The sequence below is a fragment of the Pseudorca crassidens genome, chromosome 2, assembly GCF_039906515.1.
Source record: "Pseudorca crassidens isolate mPseCra1 chromosome 2, mPseCra1.hap1, whole genome shotgun sequence".
Lineage (NCBI taxonomy): Eukaryota > Metazoa > Chordata > Mammalia > Artiodactyla > Delphinidae > Pseudorca > Pseudorca crassidens.
The window spans coordinates 31,270,943-31,292,210 of record NC_090297.1 but is presented as its reverse complement, the minus strand read 5'-3'; the positions used below and the strand labels follow the sequence as shown (position 1 = coordinate 31,292,210).

At 42.0% G+C, this 21,268-nt stretch overlaps 1 protein-coding gene, 1 long non-coding RNA gene and 1 pseudogene across 9 annotated transcripts in view; 1 reads left to right on the top strand and 2 right to left on the bottom strand.

Moving 5' to 3' along the window:
- The window catches only part of LOC137218539 (uncharacterized), a 69,213-nt gene that overhangs the window by 18,735 nt on the left and 29,210 nt on the right, over positions 1-21,268 (bottom strand). For 2 of the 3 annotated variants that reach the window (XR_010940732.1, XR_010940733.1), the window contains exon 3: positions 19,823-19,958. This is a non-coding gene — a long non-coding RNA (uncharacterized lncRNA). Of the gene's footprint in view, positions 1-15,443; positions 19,959-21,268 lie in introns of those variants that run through there. The other variant, XR_010940731.1, reaches the window with a different exon arrangement.
- The window catches only part of RHBDL2 (rhomboid like 2), a 56,674-nt gene that overhangs the window by 25,848 nt on the left and 9,558 nt on the right, over positions 1-21,268 (top strand). For all 6 annotated transcript variants that reach the window (XM_067725571.1, XM_067725574.1, XM_067725572.1 and 3 more), the window contains 3 exons: positions 1,315-1,581; positions 6,327-6,475; positions 10,542-10,654. In XM_067725571.1, the coding sequence (XP_067581672.1) occupies positions 1,336-1,581; positions 6,327-6,475; positions 10,542-10,654 (508 nt within the window). In that variant the 5' untranslated portion in view covers positions 1,315-1,335. The remainder of the gene's footprint in view (positions 1-1,314; positions 1,582-6,326; positions 6,476-10,541; positions 10,655-21,268) is intronic.
- On the bottom strand, positions 4,606-6,206 carry LOC137212407 (protein LTO1 homolog pseudogene; annotated as a pseudogene).

Sequence of the window (21,268 nt, the reverse complement as noted above, 5' to 3'; positions counted from 1 at the left end):
AACAATATATTACTTTTTACAAAAATTGGATTGTACTCTATGTAGTATCTGGCAACATTATTTTTTCCCCTTAATATATTTGAGCCTCCCCCACCCCTTTTTTTGACCTGAAAACATTTGATTGAAAGATTTAAATAGTTCAAGCAGAAGTGAAATATAACAGAAGTAAACCAAAAGGAGAAGGACAGTACAGCTAGCACCATGGCACAGGGAGAGGAAAGAGTATGGAGAGCAGGCCTCACTGTTACAGACATGCTGCCTCAGTAACCTATGTATCTGCTTGGTATCACCTAGCACAGCTGTAACTGTACAATTATTTGTGTAATTTTTATTGACCTCAGCCTCCTGCATGACATTTTAAACACTTTGGGATAGGGATGGTGGCCTGATACAGAGTAGGTGTTCAACAGGTATCTGTTGAATAAATCCTTGAGTGTTTGGATGTTGAGGATTGAGTTCAAGGGAATACTGGATGTGGAAATTAGTAGGAACTCAGCCAAGAGTGTCAGATGTCAGAGAATTGTTGGAAGGATGTGTTTTAGCGAGGGTGTTAATGTTGTATCTGGAGAACCAGTAAGGAAGGGTCTACTTAATTCCCAAGTGCTACAGAATGGGCAAGGTGGCATTTTAGAAGGAGATAAATAAATAAATAAATTCTGATAATTTAGAAGGAGAAGATGTGGGTTTAAATCATTTTTGAGGGGGGAATGGGAAGCGAAAATTTTAACCTATAATGGGGCCCCTAGCATAGTACCTGATATATAGTCAATGCTCAGTAAATCATTTTTGATTCTGAATCAGAAACTAGAGATCTGTGTTTGGCCTGGGAGCAGAAGCAAGATGAAACTAAGAAGGGAAAGGAGATTATTTACTTAAGCTGGACAAAACTGAGTTCAGTTATGCAGTGAGCGTGGTTTGGGCTCTGAGATACTTCACCTCGTGGCAAAGCTACTTCTTACACTAGTGGTTGCTTTGAGAGTCAGTGGCAGAGGGGAAGGAATTGGTATATGAGGTAGAGTTGCCATCCCAAATTTCCAGTCCATCCTTTGGGTGGTGTCAATAGATGAATCCATAAATGACTTCTGGGGAGTCCTCTCCCTCCACTGGGGAGACTCTAGTGCTTTCTCACCATTACACACTGGTGACAAGGGTATGGATATTATGTACATTTGGGCACCAGATCTTCAGCTGCCTTATATTAACACACAGGAAAGGCATTGGAAACCAATGGTTGTGCCAGAGAGCCGAGGAAAGAGCCATGGCCCAAACACTATAGGGTCATCTGTTTTTCCCTGACATTCATGTCCCTTTCAGGTGGAGGGTGGACCCAGGATAATGGCTGCTGCTCATAATTTGGAAATGGAAGAAGACGTGAATCTAAATAGGGATAGAGAGATGAAAGAAATGCTGGAAGAGGAGAAACTGAGAGCGGACAGGGCAGGTAAAGATCCCTTCAGGCTTAAAAAGGTCCACAGGATTGTCTCAAAATGGATGCTTCCTGAACCGGTGCGAAGAACATACCTGGAAAGAGCTAACTGCCTCCCACCCCCTGTGTTCATCATCTCCATCAGCATTGCTGAGGTAAGCATTCGGGGTGGTGGGCACTGGTGCAAGGACCTCTGGGGGGTTGCACACACACTGCGGCTTTAGATCAGGTCTAGATAAAGACTGAAAAATGTAAGAGGAGAGCTTGGCGATGGCAAGTACAGCACACACAGAACTCGACCTCACCCTCTCCAGAGTTCCCTTCCCAGGTTTTTCTTATGTTCCCAGTCACTTTTAGGCAAGGGTTGAGTTTTATTTTTCAAACAACTCCCCTGCCCAGCAGTGACCACAGTTTTAGTGGTTTCGTTTCATTTTAGTTTGTGGGGACTTTAGAAATCAAATGATTTTGGGGTTGCAAATTGGTTTGATCTCATGAACCAACTTTGATTGATTGGTAAGGTCTATCAGGAGCCATATGTTTAGAAGAATTATAAGTTGCCTCCAGATTTCAGTAGGAAAAAAATGGGATCCTGTAATGATGTCTACTATGGGCAGCATGTAGTGGGTTTCAGACTCTGGTCTAGTGAGCCCTTTTGTTTTCCAGAAAAGAGTGCAAGGCCCAGAGACATGGGGCGATTTGCCCAAGGCCACATACTTAGTTATTTGGCCAGGACTGGGCTTCTCCTGAGCCTTATCTCACCCAGCTTTTTCTCTCACACCATGATGCCTCATAAAGGAATTGACAGAGGATGGCTGCCTGTGGGGTGTGACTTTAGGGCCATTAGGAAGTCATCCTCTTAATTCCCACTGATGCTTCAACTTCCTTATCAGGGACTGTATTAGTCAGGATTCTTTAAAGAAGCAGAACCAATAGGATGTATACACCCGCACACACACACACATTATCTATCTATGTATCTATCATCTATCTACCTACACATGTATATGGAGAGAGAGAGATTGATTTATTTTAAGGAATTGGCTCATGTAATTGTGGAGGCTTGGCAAGTTTAAAATCTACAGGGTAGGGGCTTCCCTGGTGGCGCAGTGGTTGAGAGTCCGCCTGCCGATGCAGGGGACACAGGTTCGTGCCCCGGTCCAGGAAGATCCCACATGCCGCGGAGCGGCTGGGCCCGTGAGCCATGGCCGCTGAGCCTGAGCGTCCGGAGCCTGTGCTCCGCAATGGGAGAGGCCGCAACAATGAGAGGCCCGCGTGCCGCAGGAAAAAAAAAAAAAAAAAAAAAAAAAAATCTACAGAGTAGGCCAGGACTGGAGACCTGGGGGTAAGACTTATAGTTGAAGGCCAAAGGCCATTTTTTTAAAAAAATAATTTTATTTATTTAATTAATTTTTTTGGTTGCGTTGGGTCTTAGTTGCGGCATGCAAGGTCTTTTTTTTTGTTGCACCTTGCGGGCTTCTCTCTAGTTGTGGCGCACAGGCTTAGTTGCTCCACGGCATGTGGGATCTTAGTTCCCCAACCAGGGATCAAACCCGCGTCCCCTGCATTGGAAGGTGGATTCTTTACCACTGGACCACCAGAGAATTTCCTAATTAAAAAATTTTAAACACATTTGGGAATTCCCTCGCAGTCCAGTGGTTAGGACTCAACGCTTTCACTGCCAGGGGCCCGGGTTTGATCCCTGGTTGGGGAACTAAGATCTGACAAGCCATGTGGCATGGCCAAAAAAAAAGAAAAAATCTTTTTTAAAACAAATTTTTTATTTTGGAATAATTTTAGCTTTACAGAAAATTTGCAGAGATAGTACAGAGAGTTCCTGTATACCCCTGACACAATTTCTCCCATTGCTAATATCTTATATTTCCATAGTACATTTGTCAAAACTAAGAAACTCATATTAGTATATTAGTATTAACTAAACACAGGCTTAATTTGGCCTTTTCCAATTTTTCCATTAGTGTCCTCTTTCTGTCCCTCTTGTACCCTCGAACCCAGGGTATCATGCTGCATTTAATTTTCACATTCCCCCCAGTTTACTCTGATCTGTGACAGTGTCTCAGTCCTTTTTTTGTTTTTTTTTTGCTTTAAAATATACTGTTTATTTTTTCTCCAATTATAAAAATAATACATTGTCCAAACAGATAGTTTAGAAAACACAAAAATCCACCCAGGAAAATGACAACAAAAGCCCTTTCATTCCACCAGCCAGAGATGAGCGCTGCTGGTGTCTGTACAAAGGCACATCTGAGGCCATGTGCCCGGTCCTGGGCTCCGCAGAACTGAGGTTGGGACTGCAGGCCATGAACTTACAGCGAGACACACATAAGAAAGCCAAGCAGGATAAAGGCGGAGTCTTGTCCTCCAACAACTAGAAGCCGTTTCTTCCTCCTCGGCACATGGTGAGGGCCAGCGTCCCAGGCCCCGCAGAGGCCCCCCAGCAGCTGCCAGGGGAGCACAGTCTACCCAGACGCTCTGGAATGATTTTGAAATCTGGAGCAGATTCACGGCTACCCGCGTGCTAATTTCACTCACGGCTTCCAAATCTGCTCCCTGGGCCAGTAGCGGGTGGGGAGAGGGCTCTGGCCGGGGTGCCCGAGGGGCCTGGACACGGGCCATCACTTGCAGAGAAATGCCCGGGAGCCACGCATCTCATGGGGGACTGGCCTGCCAGGACCTCACCACGTATAGACGATGCCTTTAAGTCCGGGCAGAAGACAGAGAACTCACACTAAAAGGAAGGCTGCAGTAAGGCTCCAAAGTTTCTGCACGTAGAGCGGTGGCCTTAAAATCCCCTCCCCTTGGCCATTTTTGATGCTGCAGAGCCCCATCCACCCGGGGACACAGGAAGAGCACGTCCCGGCTCCCTGGGGACAGGGCTGGCCTTTCCTCCTCTCAGCCAGACGCCCACGTCCATGGCCACAGGCGACGCCCCAGGACTCCACGGGGCACAGCGGGGATCTGCGGGCAGGGACCCCGAGCCTTTGGGTGCGACCGCGGGTTCCAGAGCGGGCACCAGGAGATGGGGGTTGGATTCCCAACTCTGCCGCCCACTGCCCTTGGACCAGGCAGTCTCTTGGGCCTCCGTTTCCTCGACTGTAAAACAGGAATAACGCCCACCTCATGGGCTACTGAAGGGACTAAATAAAACATGAGAAGCAGGTCACAGCACTGGCCCATCTCAAGGGTCAATAAATGTCACAGTACCCATCACTCTTTCCCATTAACCTGCTTCGTGTCAACCCCGTGGCTCTCATTTTTTAAAAAACTGTCCCTCTGAGCACTGACCAAAGCCTGGGGGGGGGGTTAAATGGGAGGTTTATCCTATCCAGAGCCAACCTGAGTCTATATCCAGCCAGGCCTGCCAGGTGGCGAGAACCCATGAGCCAACGGCCTGGATCCTGGATCAGAGACAGCAGCCCGGCGAGGGCTCTGCCAGGGCTGCGTTCAGACTGGAGAGCAGACAGGACCCAACAAAGGATAGGCTTGTGTGGAGGGGCCCTGTGGGGGGCACCGGGGTGATGAAGGCAGACCTCAGGGGAAGGAAGCCCTTTCACTGGCCAAGCTGGAACCCTCCCTGCAAAACAATGAATCCCCCATCATTGTTTTGCCTTTAATCATATTTTAAACACTTAACATACGAACATCTGTTCCTTGATGTTTTGTCTGTTCGTCTGTCATCAAAATGAAAGTCCAGAACCTTCTGTGCTAATTTTAAAGTTGGGCTGAACGTTTAATAATGAACAAAGCTGCTTAAATTTCCCTCTAGTTTTGTCTAAGTCTTCGTGAAGTTTATCATAAGTAGGGTCATCATAAGGGAATTTCTGAATCATTGCAATCAACGATTCTAAGACCTTCATCTATTTGCTGTCTTTCTCAGTGGAGCAACCGTGCAGGAGACATCTCCAAGCAAAAGCGAAACCTTGGTAGCACCCGATCTCAGATCCGATTTTAGCTCCATGAAACGTGCCATGCTGCCTTCCTTCAATCATACCCAAACTACTTCCTTTTTCATAGCCTTCCTGATACCCTTCCCCGTGAAACCTCTCATCCGCCATCACGATGGCGTCGAATGCGTCCTGACTCCTGACCGTGGCGGCAGCCGTCTCGCCCCTGCCCCTGCCCCTGCCTTTACCCCTCACCCCTCGTAAGGGCAGACCTTACAAGGTCTGCCGCCGCAGACCCGCGAGGCTCGTGCACGGACGCACCACTCCTGGGGAGGCGAAGTCCACTTCCCAGTTTCAGTCTTTGCTTTCCATGGCTTTGATAGTCTTGAGGAGTACTGGCCGGGTATCCTGTAGAATGTCCCCCGGTCTGGGATGTCTGATGTTTTTCTCGTGATTAGACTGAAGTTATGGGTTTGAGGGAGGAAGACCACAGAAGTGAATTACCCTTCTCATCAGATCACGTCAGGTAGCAGAGGACAGGGGACATCCACACGACATCCCTGTGACGTTCACCTTCATCACTTGGCTAAGGTCATGTTTGCCAGGCTTCTCCACTGCAAAGTTACTATTTTTCCCTTTCCCTCCTCTATTCTTCAGAAGCCAGCAGTGACTTAATTTCACATTAAGTTGTAAATGAACGACCAAATAGTGAGTGTGGGAAGATGAGGGCAGTGGGTATTTAAGAGGGGAAAGTGGGTTCGAAAGATTCTTCTTTGCAGTTTGGTCTACAACTGCTCCTGATCGCTGGAGGAAGCGCCCACAGTTGTAGGGTCAGATATATGGCAGGGAATTGAATTCCTGTCATCTTCTGAGCACATGCTAGAGAGTGGCCCTCTTGAGAGCTAATTGTTTGAAACAGAGGTAGTGCCCGTGCGCTTTAACGGGGCCTCTCTCTGCAGAAGGTGTGGTTAACGTCTGTGTCTGCCCCTCCCTGTCAGCTGGCAGTGTTTATTTACTATGCTGTGTGGAAGCCGCAGAAACAGTGGATCACCTTGGACTCAGGCATCTTGGAGAGTCCCTTTATCTACAGTCCTGAGAAGAGGGAGGAAGCCTGGAGGTTTATCTCATACATGCTGGTGCATGCTGGGTAAGGACTGACAGTTAAGTCACTGATATCAGAGGTGACTATAAGTCATTGTAACCCCGAGCATTTGTTCGGTGCTTTATTATTATTATTTTTTAAATTTTTTATTTATTATTATTTTTTTTCTTTTGCGGTATGCGGCCCTCTCACTGTTGTGGCCTCTCCCGCCGCGGAGCACAGGCTCAGCGGCCATGGCTCACAGGCCCAGCCGCTCCGCGGCATGTGAGATCTTCCCGGACCGGGGCACGAACCCATGTCCCCTGCATCGGCAGGCGGACTCTCAACCACTGCGCCACCAGGGAAGCCCGGTGCTTTATTATTGATCAGGCACTTTCACGTCCATAATCTTGTTTGAGCCTCATGGCAACCCTAGGAGGCATGTATTACTCCTGCTGTTTCGTGTCTGAGGCTTATGGGATGTAGACTCTTGCTCCGTGTCCCACAGCTAAGTTATAGAGTGAGGATCTCAACCCATTAGTGCTAACTCTAGGTCCAGTGTACTTTGTATTGCATTGTAACTGCCTAATATTGGTATGTATGTAGGAATATTAATGAAAAGAGAAATCGTTACCAAACCAGAAGTGTGTCCCTCAAGCTGTGTGATGTTGTTAAATGTTCCTTTGAAAATGTGAATCATCAGTGCCATCCTCCACACCTCTGCCAAACACTTAAAAAATTAATTCCTGAGCCTTTCGATGAGTGTATAATAATGTTCATGTAGAATAATACAAGCAATAGGTGATGTGGAGCCTGCCATTTTTGGCAGGTACAGTTTTTAAAAAAAAATTATTTATTTGTTTTTGGCTGCATTGGGTCTTTGTTGCTGCGTGCGGGCTTTCTCTAGTTGCGGTGAGCAGGGGCTACTCTTCGTTGTGGTGTGTGGGCTTCTCATTGCTGTGGCTTCTCTTGTTGAGGAGCACAGGCTCTAGGTGCTCAGGCTTCAGTAGTTGTGGCTCACAGTCTCAGTAGTTGTGGCTTGCGGGCTCTAGAGCGCAGGCTCAGTAGTTGTGGTGCATGGGCTTAGTTGCTCCGTGGCATGTGGGATCTTCGCGGACCAGGGCTCGAACCCGTATCCCCTGCATTGGCAGACAGATTCTTAACCACTGCGCCACCAGGGAAGTCCCTGCTTACAGTTTCTTAAATGCTAATAGCCTTCTGACCTTGCTCAGAATCCGTGATTCACCATGCGCACTGCAGACAGTGAGCAGCTCGCTGCTGGCCCCTCCTCTCTGGTGGGCTCCTGGGGTTTCAGATGAGGCCAACTTCATGTATGCAACCTACCCAGCCCTGGACCTTGAAAGATAACTCTGGCCAGTGGCTAAATAGGGATCCATGGCAGGACACAGGGCTCAGAGGCATGACAAGTTAGGGACAAAATCACCAATTGCCCCATTTCTGTGGATACTTCCACACTTTAGTTTTCCATTTAACAAGTATGTTTGAAGCGAATGTGGCTTCTGCACTCAAAGACTTTAAAATTATAAGGGGGAGCAGTCAGTTAAATAGTAATGCAAGGCAGTATAGTATTACAGTATACTGTAGTTATTTAACCTCTTTGTGCCTCGGTTTCCACATCTCTAAAATGGGGTAATAGTACCTACCTCATAAGGTTGCTGTGATTAAATGAGACAACGGTTTTAACAATTTTTACAGCGTCTGACACATATAGTAAGGTGCTCAAAAAAAATTCGCAAGGCTGTGTAGGACATGGCACATATGGGGTTGTATAAATTAGGGATGCTTTCGGATGCAAGTGACAAGAAAATGTAACAGGGGCCTAAACAAATGTAGGTAAATCTTTTGCCCATATAAGAAGCCCAGCGGTAGCTGGTTGGTTCATCTGTTTAATGAAGCCAGGACTCTTGATCCTGTGCTGACATCTCTGCTTTTCCCTTCGTCTTTCTGTCATGGTTGCAAGTTGGCTGCTGTAGCTCTGCATTCAAAGCAGGAAGGGGGAAGAGGTAGTACCAGGTACTGGTGACATCCATCCCTTTCGTTTAGATAGAGGCTCTCTTAAAAGTCTCCTAGCAGTGTTCTTACCTGCGTCTCATTGGCCAGGACTACATGACCTGGCTACCCCTAGCTAAGAGAGATTGGGAAAATCAATACCAGCTCTTCTACCCTCACTAGAGAAGGTAGACAAGGGATAAAGAAATGGATGTTGGATTAACTACATAAATATAAACAGAAAAAGGGGATGATCAGGATGGGGATGGCTTCACAGATGACATGGATTCAAGCTGGACCTTGAATGGTGCATAGAATTTGGATGAAAAAAATTAGTATTTCTCTTCTGGGTATATGACAGGATCTCAGCATTATGCCACTTCTACTCTAGCTGTTGAGCAGCAGAAAGAGTGCTTGGGGTGATTCTTTGGGGTTTTGTGCTATTAGTCACTTTGTCCTCACACTGTTCCCAGAGGACAGGACGGGATAGCTTTCTTTGAACTTCTTGTTCTAATTCACAAGGTGCACATATTTCAAAAACCTGTTTATGTCTGAGGTCTCCATAAGGTTGGTGTAACTGTCCTGGCTAGGCTGTTCTGTGCTGAATTATATGTTACGTCTCACGTCTTTGAAGATGGCTTGTACAGTGATAGTTGTGGCTGGATGCACATGTGGCCTAAATGTAAGTAATCTTTCTGTAGGGTTTGCCCAGAGAACCTTTTCAGTGGTCTGCTGGATATCTTTTAAGTAAATTAGAATTCAAAAACACAATCCCTAAAACTAATATGAAAGCGGCTGCACTTTGTGGAAGATTCAACACCTGTGTTATTTTTTAACTTTTTGGTTTAACCCAAAATCTCTTAAAAAAAATAAAGCATTGTGCTACATGGCAAGTAAATTAAGGATTACTGTAATGTGGTAATTTGCTAAATTACATTCAGAGATTCTCCAGAGATGCTTGTGGGGTTTGACAAGTAAAATAATGTGAATTTCACTTAAAAATATTTTTCCCTATTTAAAAAGTATAATAAAAAGCATCTGTACTCAAAAATGTTATATGCCAAATTATGGTACATGGGAGATACCAACTTTAGCTATTGTTACTAGGTAACTTCTTTTTTTTTTATTCTGGTAAACTTAAAAAGAAAAAGCCTTTTTAATGTAGAATTGGGAATGAAGTTTCTCTTCCCATCTCTGTTTCATTAAAGACTATCCTGAACTTGCAAGACATGTTGTTTAAAAATCTATTGAAATTTTGGGGCTTCCCTGGTGGCGCAGTGGTTAAGAATCCGCTTGCAAACGCAGGGGACACGGGTTCGAGTCCTGGTCCAGGAAGATGCCGCGGAGCAACTAAAGCCATGCACCACAACTACTGAGCCTGTGAGCCACAATTACTGAGCCCGCGTGCCACAACTACTGAAGCCCGCACACCTAGAGCCCGTGCTCCACAATAAGAGAAGCCACCACAATGAGAAGTTCACGCACTGCAAGGAAGAGTAGCCCCTGCTCCCCGCAACTAGAGGAAGCCCGCGCTCAGCAACAAAGACCCAATGCAGCCAAAAAAAAAAAAATCTATTAAAATAGACTCAACATGAGTGAATTAGTATTTTCTCAGTACTACTATGCAACCAAAACAAAAGCATATGCCGAAGCTGACATATCATGGCAGTTGTCATCTAAACCCCGTAACTGCAAGCTTATTTTCCTTAAAGAAGCCTCATTGCTCTTTGTTTGACATTATCAGTAATTGTTGTAAAACAGAGCTTATAAAATAAATGTATACTTCTGGGACTTCCCTGGCGGTGCAGTGGTTGAGACTCCACACTTGCACTGCAGGGGGCACGGGTTCGATCCCTAATCCGGAAACTAAGATCCCACATGCCTCACAGTGCGGCCATAACAAAAAATAAGTGTACTTCTAAAATGTCCTTTTATCTGCTTTACATATTGAGGCTTCGTGTAAGATTTTATTTTGTTAAAAAGTTGCCTAAAAAAATTGGAAAGTGGAATTCAAGTTAAGCAAGTTCTTAACTAGAAACAACACATCAATGCCTGTTAATCTCCCAAGGAAATAACTGCCTGGGCTAGTCATAATATTTGACAACTGTGTTTGTCTCTGCAGAGTTCAGCACATCCTGGGGAATCTTGTTATGCAGCTCGTTTTGGGTATCCCCTTGGAAATGGTCCACAAAGGCCTCCGCGTGGGGCTGGTGTACCTGGCAGGAGTGATTGCAGGTTAGTGTTCTGAATGCAACACAGAATCAACACCTCTGGACTCTTAGGAGGTAATAAACAAAGGTAATAAACATTTTTTTAAAAATAAATTTTATTTATTTATTTTGGCTGCGTTGGATCTTCGTTGCTGCCCACGGGCTTTCTATAGTTGCGGGAGCAGGGGCTCCTCACCGCGGTGGCTTCTCTTGTTGTGGAGCACGGGCTCTAGGCACGCCGGCTCAGTAGTTGTTTCTCACGGGCTTAGTTGCTCCGTGGTATGTGGGATCTTCCCGGATCAGGGCTTGAACCCATGTCCCCTGCATTGGCAGGCAGATTCTTAACCACTGCGCCACCGGGGAAGCCCAGTAATAAACATTTAAATCAAGATTTATTGCATTCCTCATATGTGCTAGGGTACTTGATAAGTTTAGAAATACGTTAATTAGAGATAAGATAAGCGTATAGAGAGGTCTTTGTGCTCATTCTCAGGTACCTCACAGTCAGACAGGGTTTTGTGCCATTGGAAACTGAGTAGTTTGGTGTTCAGGTGTATATATTGGATAAAGGACTAAAGCCAGAAGGTCCTTATTTGTCAAGACTAATGATTTGGGGAAATAAGGTGATCAAGATTGCATTTAAGGAAGATAACTTCAAGAGAATGTTGAGAATAGCTAAAGGGACCCAAAGACTGGGTAGGGACTATCACCCTGGGACTAGCGGCATATGCCAATGATCTCTCATACTGGGTGTGCCAAAGATGATTCATTAGGGTGTGGGCAGAAAATATTAGAACTCCTATCTATCCATTTATTTCTTAGAAACTTTAAAAAATTAAACTTTTTATTTTGAGATAATTATAGATTTACACTGTAAGAAATTAAGTACCTAGAGGTTCCATGTACCCTTTAACCAGTTACCCACAATGGTAACAGCTTGCAAAACTATAGTACAGTATCCTAATCAGGACATCTACACTGATACAAAGTAAAATATTTCCAACACCATAAAGATTCCTCACAGTTGCATTTTTACAGCCATACCCTCTTCTCTCCCACCCCTTACATGTTCCTTTACCCCTAGCAACCACTAATCTGTTGTGTCTATCATTTTCTCACTTCAAGAATGTTATATAAATAGAATAATACAGTATATAGCCATTCAGGATTAGCCTTCTTCACTCAGCATAAGTCTCTGGAAATTCATGTAGGTTGTTGCATGTTTCAATAGTTCATTTTTATTGCTGAGTAGTATTCCATGGTGTGGATGGAAAAGCACCACAAGTTTAATCCTTCACTCATTGGAGGACATTCCAGTTTTGGGCTATTACAAATAAAGTTGCTATAAACATTTGTGTACAGGTTTTTGCAAACATAAGTACAGTTTTGTGAACATGAGTTTTCATTTCTCTAGGATAAATGTCCAAGAGCAAGTTGGTTGGGTTGTATGGTAGTTGTATATTCAGTTTTTTAAGAACCAGCCAAAGTGTTTTTCAGAATGGCTGTTTCATTTTACTTTCCTCCCAGGTTTGTATAAGTGATTCAGTTTTCTGCATCCTCACCAGCATTTGTGACTATTTTTAATTAATTAATTAATTAATATTTTTGGCTATGTTGGGTCTTCGTTGCTGCTCGTGGGCTTTCTCTAGTTGCCGTGAGCAGGGGCTACTCTTTGTTGTGGTGTGCAGGCGTCTCATTGCATTGGCTTGTCTTGTTGCGGAGCACGGGCTCTAGGCACGTGGGCTTCAGTAGTTGTGGCACACGGACTCAGTAGTTGTGGTGCATGGGCTTAGATGTTCTGCAGCATGTGGGATCTTCCCAGACCATAGCTCGAACCCATGTCTCCTGCATTGGCAGGCAGATTCTTAACCACTGCACCACCAGGGAAGTCCCAGTCACTATTTTTAATTTTAGCTGTGCTCACACATGTGTGATCTCATCATGGTCTTAATTTGCATTTCTCTAATGGCTAATGATGTTGAACATCTCTTCATGGGCTTATTCGCCATCTGTGTATCCTCTTCAGTGAAATGTCTGTTCATGTCTTTTGCCCACTTTCTAAATAATTAGATTTTTTTTAACTGTTGAATTTTGAGAGTTCTTCATATATTCCAGATCCCAGTCCTTTATCAAATATGTAGTTTACAGATATTCTCTTTAATCTGTAGCTTGTGTTTTCATTGTCTTAACAGGGTCTTTCACAGAGCAAATGTTTTTAATTTTGATGAATTCCAGTTTATCAATTTTTCCTTTTATGAATCGAGCTTTTGGTGTCATGTCTAAGAACCCTTCACCGAGCCCTGTTTTGAATATTTTCTCCTATGTTATCTTCTAAAGTTATGTTTTGCACTTTACATTTAAGTATGTGATCCGTTTGAGTTGGTTAGTTTTTGTATAAAGTGTGATGTTTAGATTTTCTTTTTGTTTGTTTATTTGCCTATGGATATCCAAATACTCTGGAATAATCTGTTGAAAAGACTATTCTTCCTTCACCGAGTTGCTTTTATACCTTTGTCAAAAATCAGTTGGCTGTAGTTTTTTTTGTTTTTTTTTAAATAAATGTATTTATTTATTTTTGGCTGTGTTGGGTCCTCATTGCTGTGCGCAGACTTTCTTTAGTCGTGGCGAGCAGGGGGCTACTCTTCGTTGCGGTGCATGGGCTTCTCATTGTGGTGGCTTCTCTTGTTGCGGAGCACGGGCTCTAGGTGCACGGGCTTCAGTAGTTGTGGCTCATGGGCTCTAGAGTGCAGGCTCAGTAGTTGTGGCGCACGGGCTTAGATGCTCCGTGGCACATGGGATCTTCCCGGACCAGGGCTCGAACCTGTGTCCCCTGCATTGGCAGGCGGATTCTTAACCACTGCGCCACCAGGGAAGCCCTGGCTGTAGTTTTGTGGAACAATTTCTGGGTTCTCCTTTTTGTTTCATTGATCAATGTGTCTACCCCTCCACCAATACCACATAGTCAGTACCACTGTAGCTATATTTTAAGTCCTGGAATCAGTGAGAGGGATTCCTCTGATTTTTTGCTCATTTTAAAGATTACTTTATGCATTTTTCTTTTACATAAAGATGGGTGTCTAATTTTCTTTTTTTCTGTGATAACAAAAAGCTTTCAGTAGTAAGCTACTTAACAGATGTTGCTGAAAAGACAAACACAAAATATGTCTCTTCAAAGACATAATAGTATATTTCTCTTAAGGAGTGATAATGTAACTACTTTTCCAAAGATACTCATGCTATGAAAGGGGCATTTTGAAAACTGGTCAATGGGAATCATTCCATAATTATGTGATTTTGCTCCTGAAGAAGATGCAATAACTCTCACAAGTTCACACTTAAAAAGCCAGGAAACAATTTTCTCAACTGATTTACAATTTCTCAGTGAAGAGTTTTAGCGGGTTTTAAACTTATTGACTGTAACACTTTCTGATTAGTTTGCAAGAACACATGACTGATGTTAGGGAAGGTGGGAATTAATAGCCACGTGACAACAAAATTTTTGCATAATTGGAATAAGTGTAGGTAATGATGCAGTTCTTCCATTTGAAACTGGACATTGTTTTTAAATTTTATATTTTGGTAATGACAGTGATTAAGAGAAAACTTCCGTGGAAAATAATTGAACTTAGAAGTATGTCTTTGCATTTCTGTGTCATGATATTTAACCAGGATTTTTAAAAATAATGAAGCTTATTTAATAACACTGCTCATTGAAAGATTTTCTTTTTAAAGAATATTTTTTAGAGCAGTTTGGGGTTCACAGCAAAACTGAGAGGATGCTACCGAGATTTCCCATTCATCCCCTGCCCCCACACAGGCACAGCCTCCTCCATTATCGACAGAATGGTACACTCGTTACAACTGATTAACCTGCATTGATGTATCACAATCAACCAAAGTCCATGAAAACTAGGGTTCACCCTTGGTATTGTACAGTCTATGGTTTTGGACAAATGTATACTGACACGTATCCATCATCACAGTATCATACAGAGTAACTTCACTGTCCTAAAAATCCTCTATGATCCACCCATTCATCCTTCCCCATCCCCCAATCCCTGGCAACCACTGATCTTTTTACTGTCTCCATCGTTTTCCTTTTCCAGAATGTCATACAATTGGAATGTCATATAATTGGAATCATACAGTATGTAGCCTTTTCAGATTGGTTTCACTTAGTAATATGCATTTAAGCTTCCTCCATGTCTTCTTATTGCTTGATAAGAATTTTTTATATCATTAATGAAGTAAAAATAATTTAAAAATGTTGTGTAACCAATATAGCCCATCCTTTAAAATTCTGTTTTTGTGTTTTTAAACACATATACATGTAGTGGTACATATACATGTAATTTATAAGTGAATATACCTATACTGCAGCGGTACCTATACATGTCATTTGTAAGTGAATTTACCTATACTGCAGTGGGTAGTTGTATTAGTTTCCTAGGGCTGCCACAGACTGGATGGCTTAAAACGGTAGAACTGCATTGTCTCCCAGTTCTGGAGGCTAGAAGCCTTAATCCAGGTGTCAAGGGCCATGCTCCCTCCGGAACCTATGTGGGAGAACCTGTCCTTGCCTCTGCCCGGCTTCTGGTGGTGGCCATCAGTCTTTGGGGTTCCTTGCCTTGCAGCTGCAGCATTTCAACCTCTGCCTCCATTGTCATATGGCGTTCTCCCTTCATGTGTCCCTGTCTCCTCCGCTTATAAGGACACAGTCATGTTGGTTTAGGGGCCCACCATACTCCAATATGACCTCGTCTTAACCAGTCACATCTGCAACAATCCTATTTCTACATAAGGTCACAGTCCGAGGTGCTGGGGGGTTAGGAGTTCAACATATTTGGCGGGGGTGGGTGGGTGGGACACACCATCTGACCCATGGTGGTGCTCAAAATTTTGCCCATCACAACTGTGCCTGCTTCCCAGAGCAGGGGGGACAGAGAGCAGGAAACCATCATGAGACATGGTAAAGAGATGGGCTTGGCCAGGCTTAGTGATGCAGCTCCCCATTCTACCTCCCTCCTACCTCTGTGGATCCTGTTCTCCCACCTCCTCCTTCTGTCCCTGCACACACCCGTATTTCCTGGCTCCAGCTCCTATACCTGCTTCTCCCACAGCTTGATTTCAGCCTGTGGAATCAGCTCTGCCCCAGTTTCAGAGTAGAGAGAGAGGAGAGAACGTGAATAACCTGTTCACATCCTCGGCCCATTTTTGCAATAACTTTTGGCAGGCATCTCTTTGCCATGCGAGTCTCTCCTTCACGCTGCTGCTTGTCACCTTCCTCAAACACAGATTAGATCATATTACACCCTTGCGAAAACATTTACAGTGGCCGATAGAAAGCTGAAATGTCCAAGATTGCTCTGCGTTACCCTCCACTGTCTGGCCCCACTGCCTTTCATTCTTTTCTTCTTCTCCTCCTTCTCCTTCTTTTTTAAGGAAGAATAAACTTCTTTATTATGTTTTAAAAAAAGAAATTATATATGAAGAGGTTAGAGGGAGACGAGGTAAAATGTTTTTAAAATCACTTTTGAGGTGTGATTGACATACAAAATTTTGTACGTATTTAATGTATACAACTCGATGCATTTGGACATAAGTATACACCCGTGAACTCATCACCACATTCTATGCTGCAAACATATCTATCACCTCTGGAAGTTTCTTCCTGCTCAGTGTCTTTCTTGCTTTGCTTTTTTTTTTTTTAAATGAGGGAAGCAGTAATACTTTATTTTTACCTTTTGACCCCTATCATCCATTTCTCCCATTGCTTTGCTTTTTTCCCAGATTCCTTCATATGTAACATCATTTTAGTTTCCCTGCCCTTGCTCCTGGCAAAGTGTGGTCTTGAATTAGCAGTATTGGTATCAACTGGGACCTTGTTAAAATGCAGAATTTTGAGCCCCAGGCCAGACCTACTAACTTGCATTTGAACAAATCCACACGTGATTAGTAAAGATTGAGGAGCGCCGGCCTGCACTCCGCTCAGGGTCCCCCAACCTGACTGACGGTCAGAAGCACCTGGAGAGCTTGTTACAACTAAAGTTATTCAGATTCCACCCAGATCTACTGAATCAGAATCTCTGAGAACATGGCCCTAGGATCTGTGTTCTTTTGTTTTTCTGTTTAGTGAGGTATAATTGACATATAATAACTGCTGATGTTTTGATATGTGTATATAACCATGAAACTATCACCACAGTCAAGGTAGTGATTGTTACTCTCCGCCACATTTTCCGGTAACCTGTTGGAATCTCACCTTCCTGCCTCTCCCTGTCCTTCCCTCACCTTCCCCGGGCAACCACTGATTATCATAGGTTCAGCTGTATTTTCTAGAATTTTATATAAATGGAATCATGGAGTATTCTTTTTTTTTTTGGTCACTTCTGTTATTCAGCATAATTGTTCTGAGGTTTGTCTATGTTGTTGTGTGTATGAATAGTTGATTCCTTTTTGTTGCTGAGTAGTATTTCATGGTGGGAATATACAGCAATTTGTTTATCCATTCTCCTGTTGATGGACATTTGGGTTGTTTCCAGTTTGGGGCTATTACAGATGAAGCTACTATGAACACTGGTGTACAGTCTTCGTGTGGACAAATGTTTTCAGTTCTCTTGGGTAAATACCTAGGAATAGAATGGCTGAATTCTATCATGGGGTTACATTTAACTTTTAAGAAACTACCAAACTTTTAAAATAGCTTTACTGTGATATAATTCATATACCATACAGTTCACCCATTTAAACTGTATAATTCAATGTTTTAAAATTAATTTACAGGGTTATGCACTCTTTATCACAATCTAAATGTAGAATATTTTTGTGCCCCAAAGAAACCCTGTGCCCATTAGCAGTCACTCCCCACTCCTCACCCCAGATCCCTTCCCCAGCCTTAGACAACCACTAATCTACTTTCTGTCTCTTTAGGTTTACCCATTCTGCACATTTCATAGAAATGGAATCATAAAGTTTGATCTTTTTTGACTCTTTTTTCCACTTAGCATAATGTTTTCATCCTTCATCCATGTTGGAACATGTATAAGTACTTCATTCCTTTTTATTGCTGGATACATTCCATTGTATGGATATACCACATTTTCTTTATCCATTCACCATTTGCTGGACATTTGGGTTGTTTTCACTTTTTGGCTATTATGAATAATACTGCTATAAACACTTGTGTACAAGTTTTTGTGTGGATCTCTTGTGTATATACCTATGAGTGGAATTACTAGGTCACATGGTAACAAAGTGGTACCATTTTACATCCCCACCATAAGTTCCAGTTCCTCCATATACTCATCAACACTTGCTATGGTCAGTCTTTTAATTTTAGCCAATCTGTTGGGTATATAAAGGTATCTCATTGGGTTTAAATTTGCATTTCCTAATGAGAATGAGGGTGAACATCTTTTAATGTGCTCAATTGCTATCCATATATCTTCTTCGGTAAAGTATCTGTTTAAATCTTTTGCCCATTTAAAAATTGAATTACGGGGACTTCCTGGTGGTGCAGTGGTTAAGACTCTGAACCCAGGGGGCCTGGGTTCGATCCCTGGTCAGAGAATTAGGTCCCACATGCATGCCGCAACTAAGGGTTTGCCTGCCACAGCTAAGGAAGCCCACATGCTGCAACTAAGGAGCCTGCCTGCTGCAACTAAGACCCAGCGCAACCAAATAAAAAAAAATTGAATTGCATTCCTTTACATTCCTTATTATATATTATTATTACAATTTCTTTTTTTTTTTGGCTGCATTGGGTCTTCATTGCTGCATGTGGGCTTTCTCTAGTTGTGGCGAGCAGGGGGATTCTCTTCATTGCAGTACACGGGCTTCTCATTGTGGTAGCTTCTCTTCTTGCAGAGCATGGACTCTAGGCACTTGGTCTTCAGTAGTTGCAGCATGCGGGCTCAGTAGTTGTGGCATGCAGGCCCTAGAGTACGTGGGCTTCAGTAGTTGTGGCACGTGGGCTCATGGGCTCTAGAGCACAGGCTCAGTAGTTGTGGCACACGGGCTTAGTTGCTTTGCGGCATGTGGGATCTTCCCGGACCAGGGATTGAACCCTTGTCCCCTGCATTGTCAGGTGGATTCTTAGCCACTGTGCCACCAGGGAAGTCCCTATTAAAAGTTCTTTATCACATATGTGACTTACAAATATTGCCTTCTAGTTTGCTGCTTGTCTTTTCATTCTCTTAACAGTATCTTCTGAAGAGTCAAATTTTTGAATTTTGATTAAGTATAATTTATCAGTTTTTAAATTTTAGGAATTATGCTTTTAGTGTCATATTTAAGAAATTTTGCCTAGCCCAAGGTCACAAAGATTTTCTCTGTGTTTTGTTCTAGAAGTTTTAAAATCTTAGGCTTTACATCTAGGTATACGATCCATTTTTATACATGGTGCAAGGTATGGATTGAAGTGTCACTTTTTTGAATGTAAATGTCTAACTGTTCCAGCATCATTGGTTGAGAAGACAATCCTTTCTTTACTGAATTGCCTTGCGTCTTGTCAGAATCAATTGTCCATATATATGTGGGTTTATTTCTGGACTTTCTGTTGTGTTTCCCTCATACATTTGTATATATTTACACCAATACCATACTGTCTTGATTACTGTAGTTTTCTATTAAGTCTTGAAATTGGGATGTGTCAGTGCTCCAACTCTGCTCTTTTTCAAAGTTGGTTTGGTTATTCTAGGTCCTTTGCATTTCCATGTGAACTTTAGAATCAGTTTGTCAATTTCTACAAAAAAGTCTACTGGGATTTTGATTTGGATTGCAATGAATCTTTAGATCAACTTGGGGAGAATTGACATTTTAACAATATCGGAGTCTTCCAACCCATGAACAAGGTATAGATTTCTATTTATTTAGGTCTTTCAAAATTCCTTTCAACATCTTTTTTAGTTTTCAGTGTTTAGGTCTTGCACATTTTTGGGGTCAGATTTATTTCTATATTTCATATTTTTGATGTACTGTAAATGGTACTATTTTTAAAATTTCTATGTCTGATTTTTCATTGCTATTACATAGAAATACAGTTGAGTTTTCGTATATTGATCTTGTATCCTCCAACCTTGATAAGTTCACTTATTATTCCTAGTAGTTAGTCTAATAGTTTAACTGTTAAACAATGAACTTCTAAAGAGATTTAAATAATAACAAAATCTTGTATATTTGCCCACATCCTTACCATTTCTAATGCTCTTCATTCCTTTGTGTAGCTCCATATTTCCATCTGATATCTTTTTTTGTCTTCTTGAGAATTTCCTTTAACATTTCTTTTAGCATGGGTCTGTTAGTCATCAATTCTTCCAGCCTCTGTATGTCTGAAAAAAAAATCTTCATTTTGCCTTCATTGTTGTAATATATTTTATTAGGTTTGGAATTATAGCTTGACAGTATTTTTCTTTCAGTACCTTAAAATGTTGTTTTCTCATTTGCATTGTTTCCAATGAGAAATCTGTTGTCATCCTTACCTTTGTTCCTCAGTATGAAGCATGTCTTTTTGTTCTGGATGCTTTTAAGAATTTTAACTGTTTTGAGAATGTGATTTTGTTATGCCTTGGTGTGCTTTTCTTCACGTCTCTTGTGTTTGGGATTTGTTGAGGTTCGTGGATCTGTGGGTTTATAGTTTTCATAAAACTTTGGAAAAACTTTGGTCATAATTTCTTCAAGTATTTTTTTCTGTATCTGCTTTCATTCCTCTTTTCTGGGGACTCCAATTATGTATTTATTATTATACATATCAGAAGACTGCTTGAAATTGACCTATAGCTCATTAATGCTGTATGCATTTTAAAAAATATTCTTCTCTGTGTGTTTTATTTTCGATAGTTTTATTGCCATGTCTTCATGTTCACTAATCTATTCTTCTGCAATGTCTAATTAGCCAATCAACTGAACAAGTTTATGTTTTCATTTTAGACATTGTAGTTTTCATCTTTAGAAGTTTGATTTGAGCCTGTTTCATTTCTTATATAGTGCTATTTAACTTTTGAACATAGAGAATATAGTTGTAATAATTATTTATTGCCCTTACTTGCTAAATCTTACACCTGTGTCAGTTTTGGTAGGTTTTTATTTTTTTTAATTGAGGTATAGTTGATTTACAATATTGTGTTAGTTTCAGGTGTACAGCAAAGTAATTCAGATATATACATATATATATATATTTTTTTTTTTTTCCAGATTCTTTTCCCTTATAGGTTACTACTAGATATTGAGTATATTTCCCTGTGCTATACAGTAGGTCCTTGTTGGTTATCTATTTTATATATAATAGTGTGTATATGTTAATCTCAAACTCCTAATTTATCCCTCCCCCCCTTCCCTTTTGATAACCATAAATTTGTTTTCTATGCCCGTGCGTCTATTTCTCTATTGAAAATAAGTTCATTTGTATCATTTTTTAAAGATTCCATATAAAGCAGAAACTAACACACCATTGTAAAGCAATTATACTCCAATAAAGATGTTAAAAAAAAGATTCTACATATAAGTGATATATTATATTTGTCTTTCTGTCTAGCTTACTTCATGTAGTATGATAATCTCTATGTCCATCCATGTTGCTGCAAATGGCATTGTTTTCATTCTTTTTTTATGGCTGAGTACTATTCCATTGTGTATGTATACC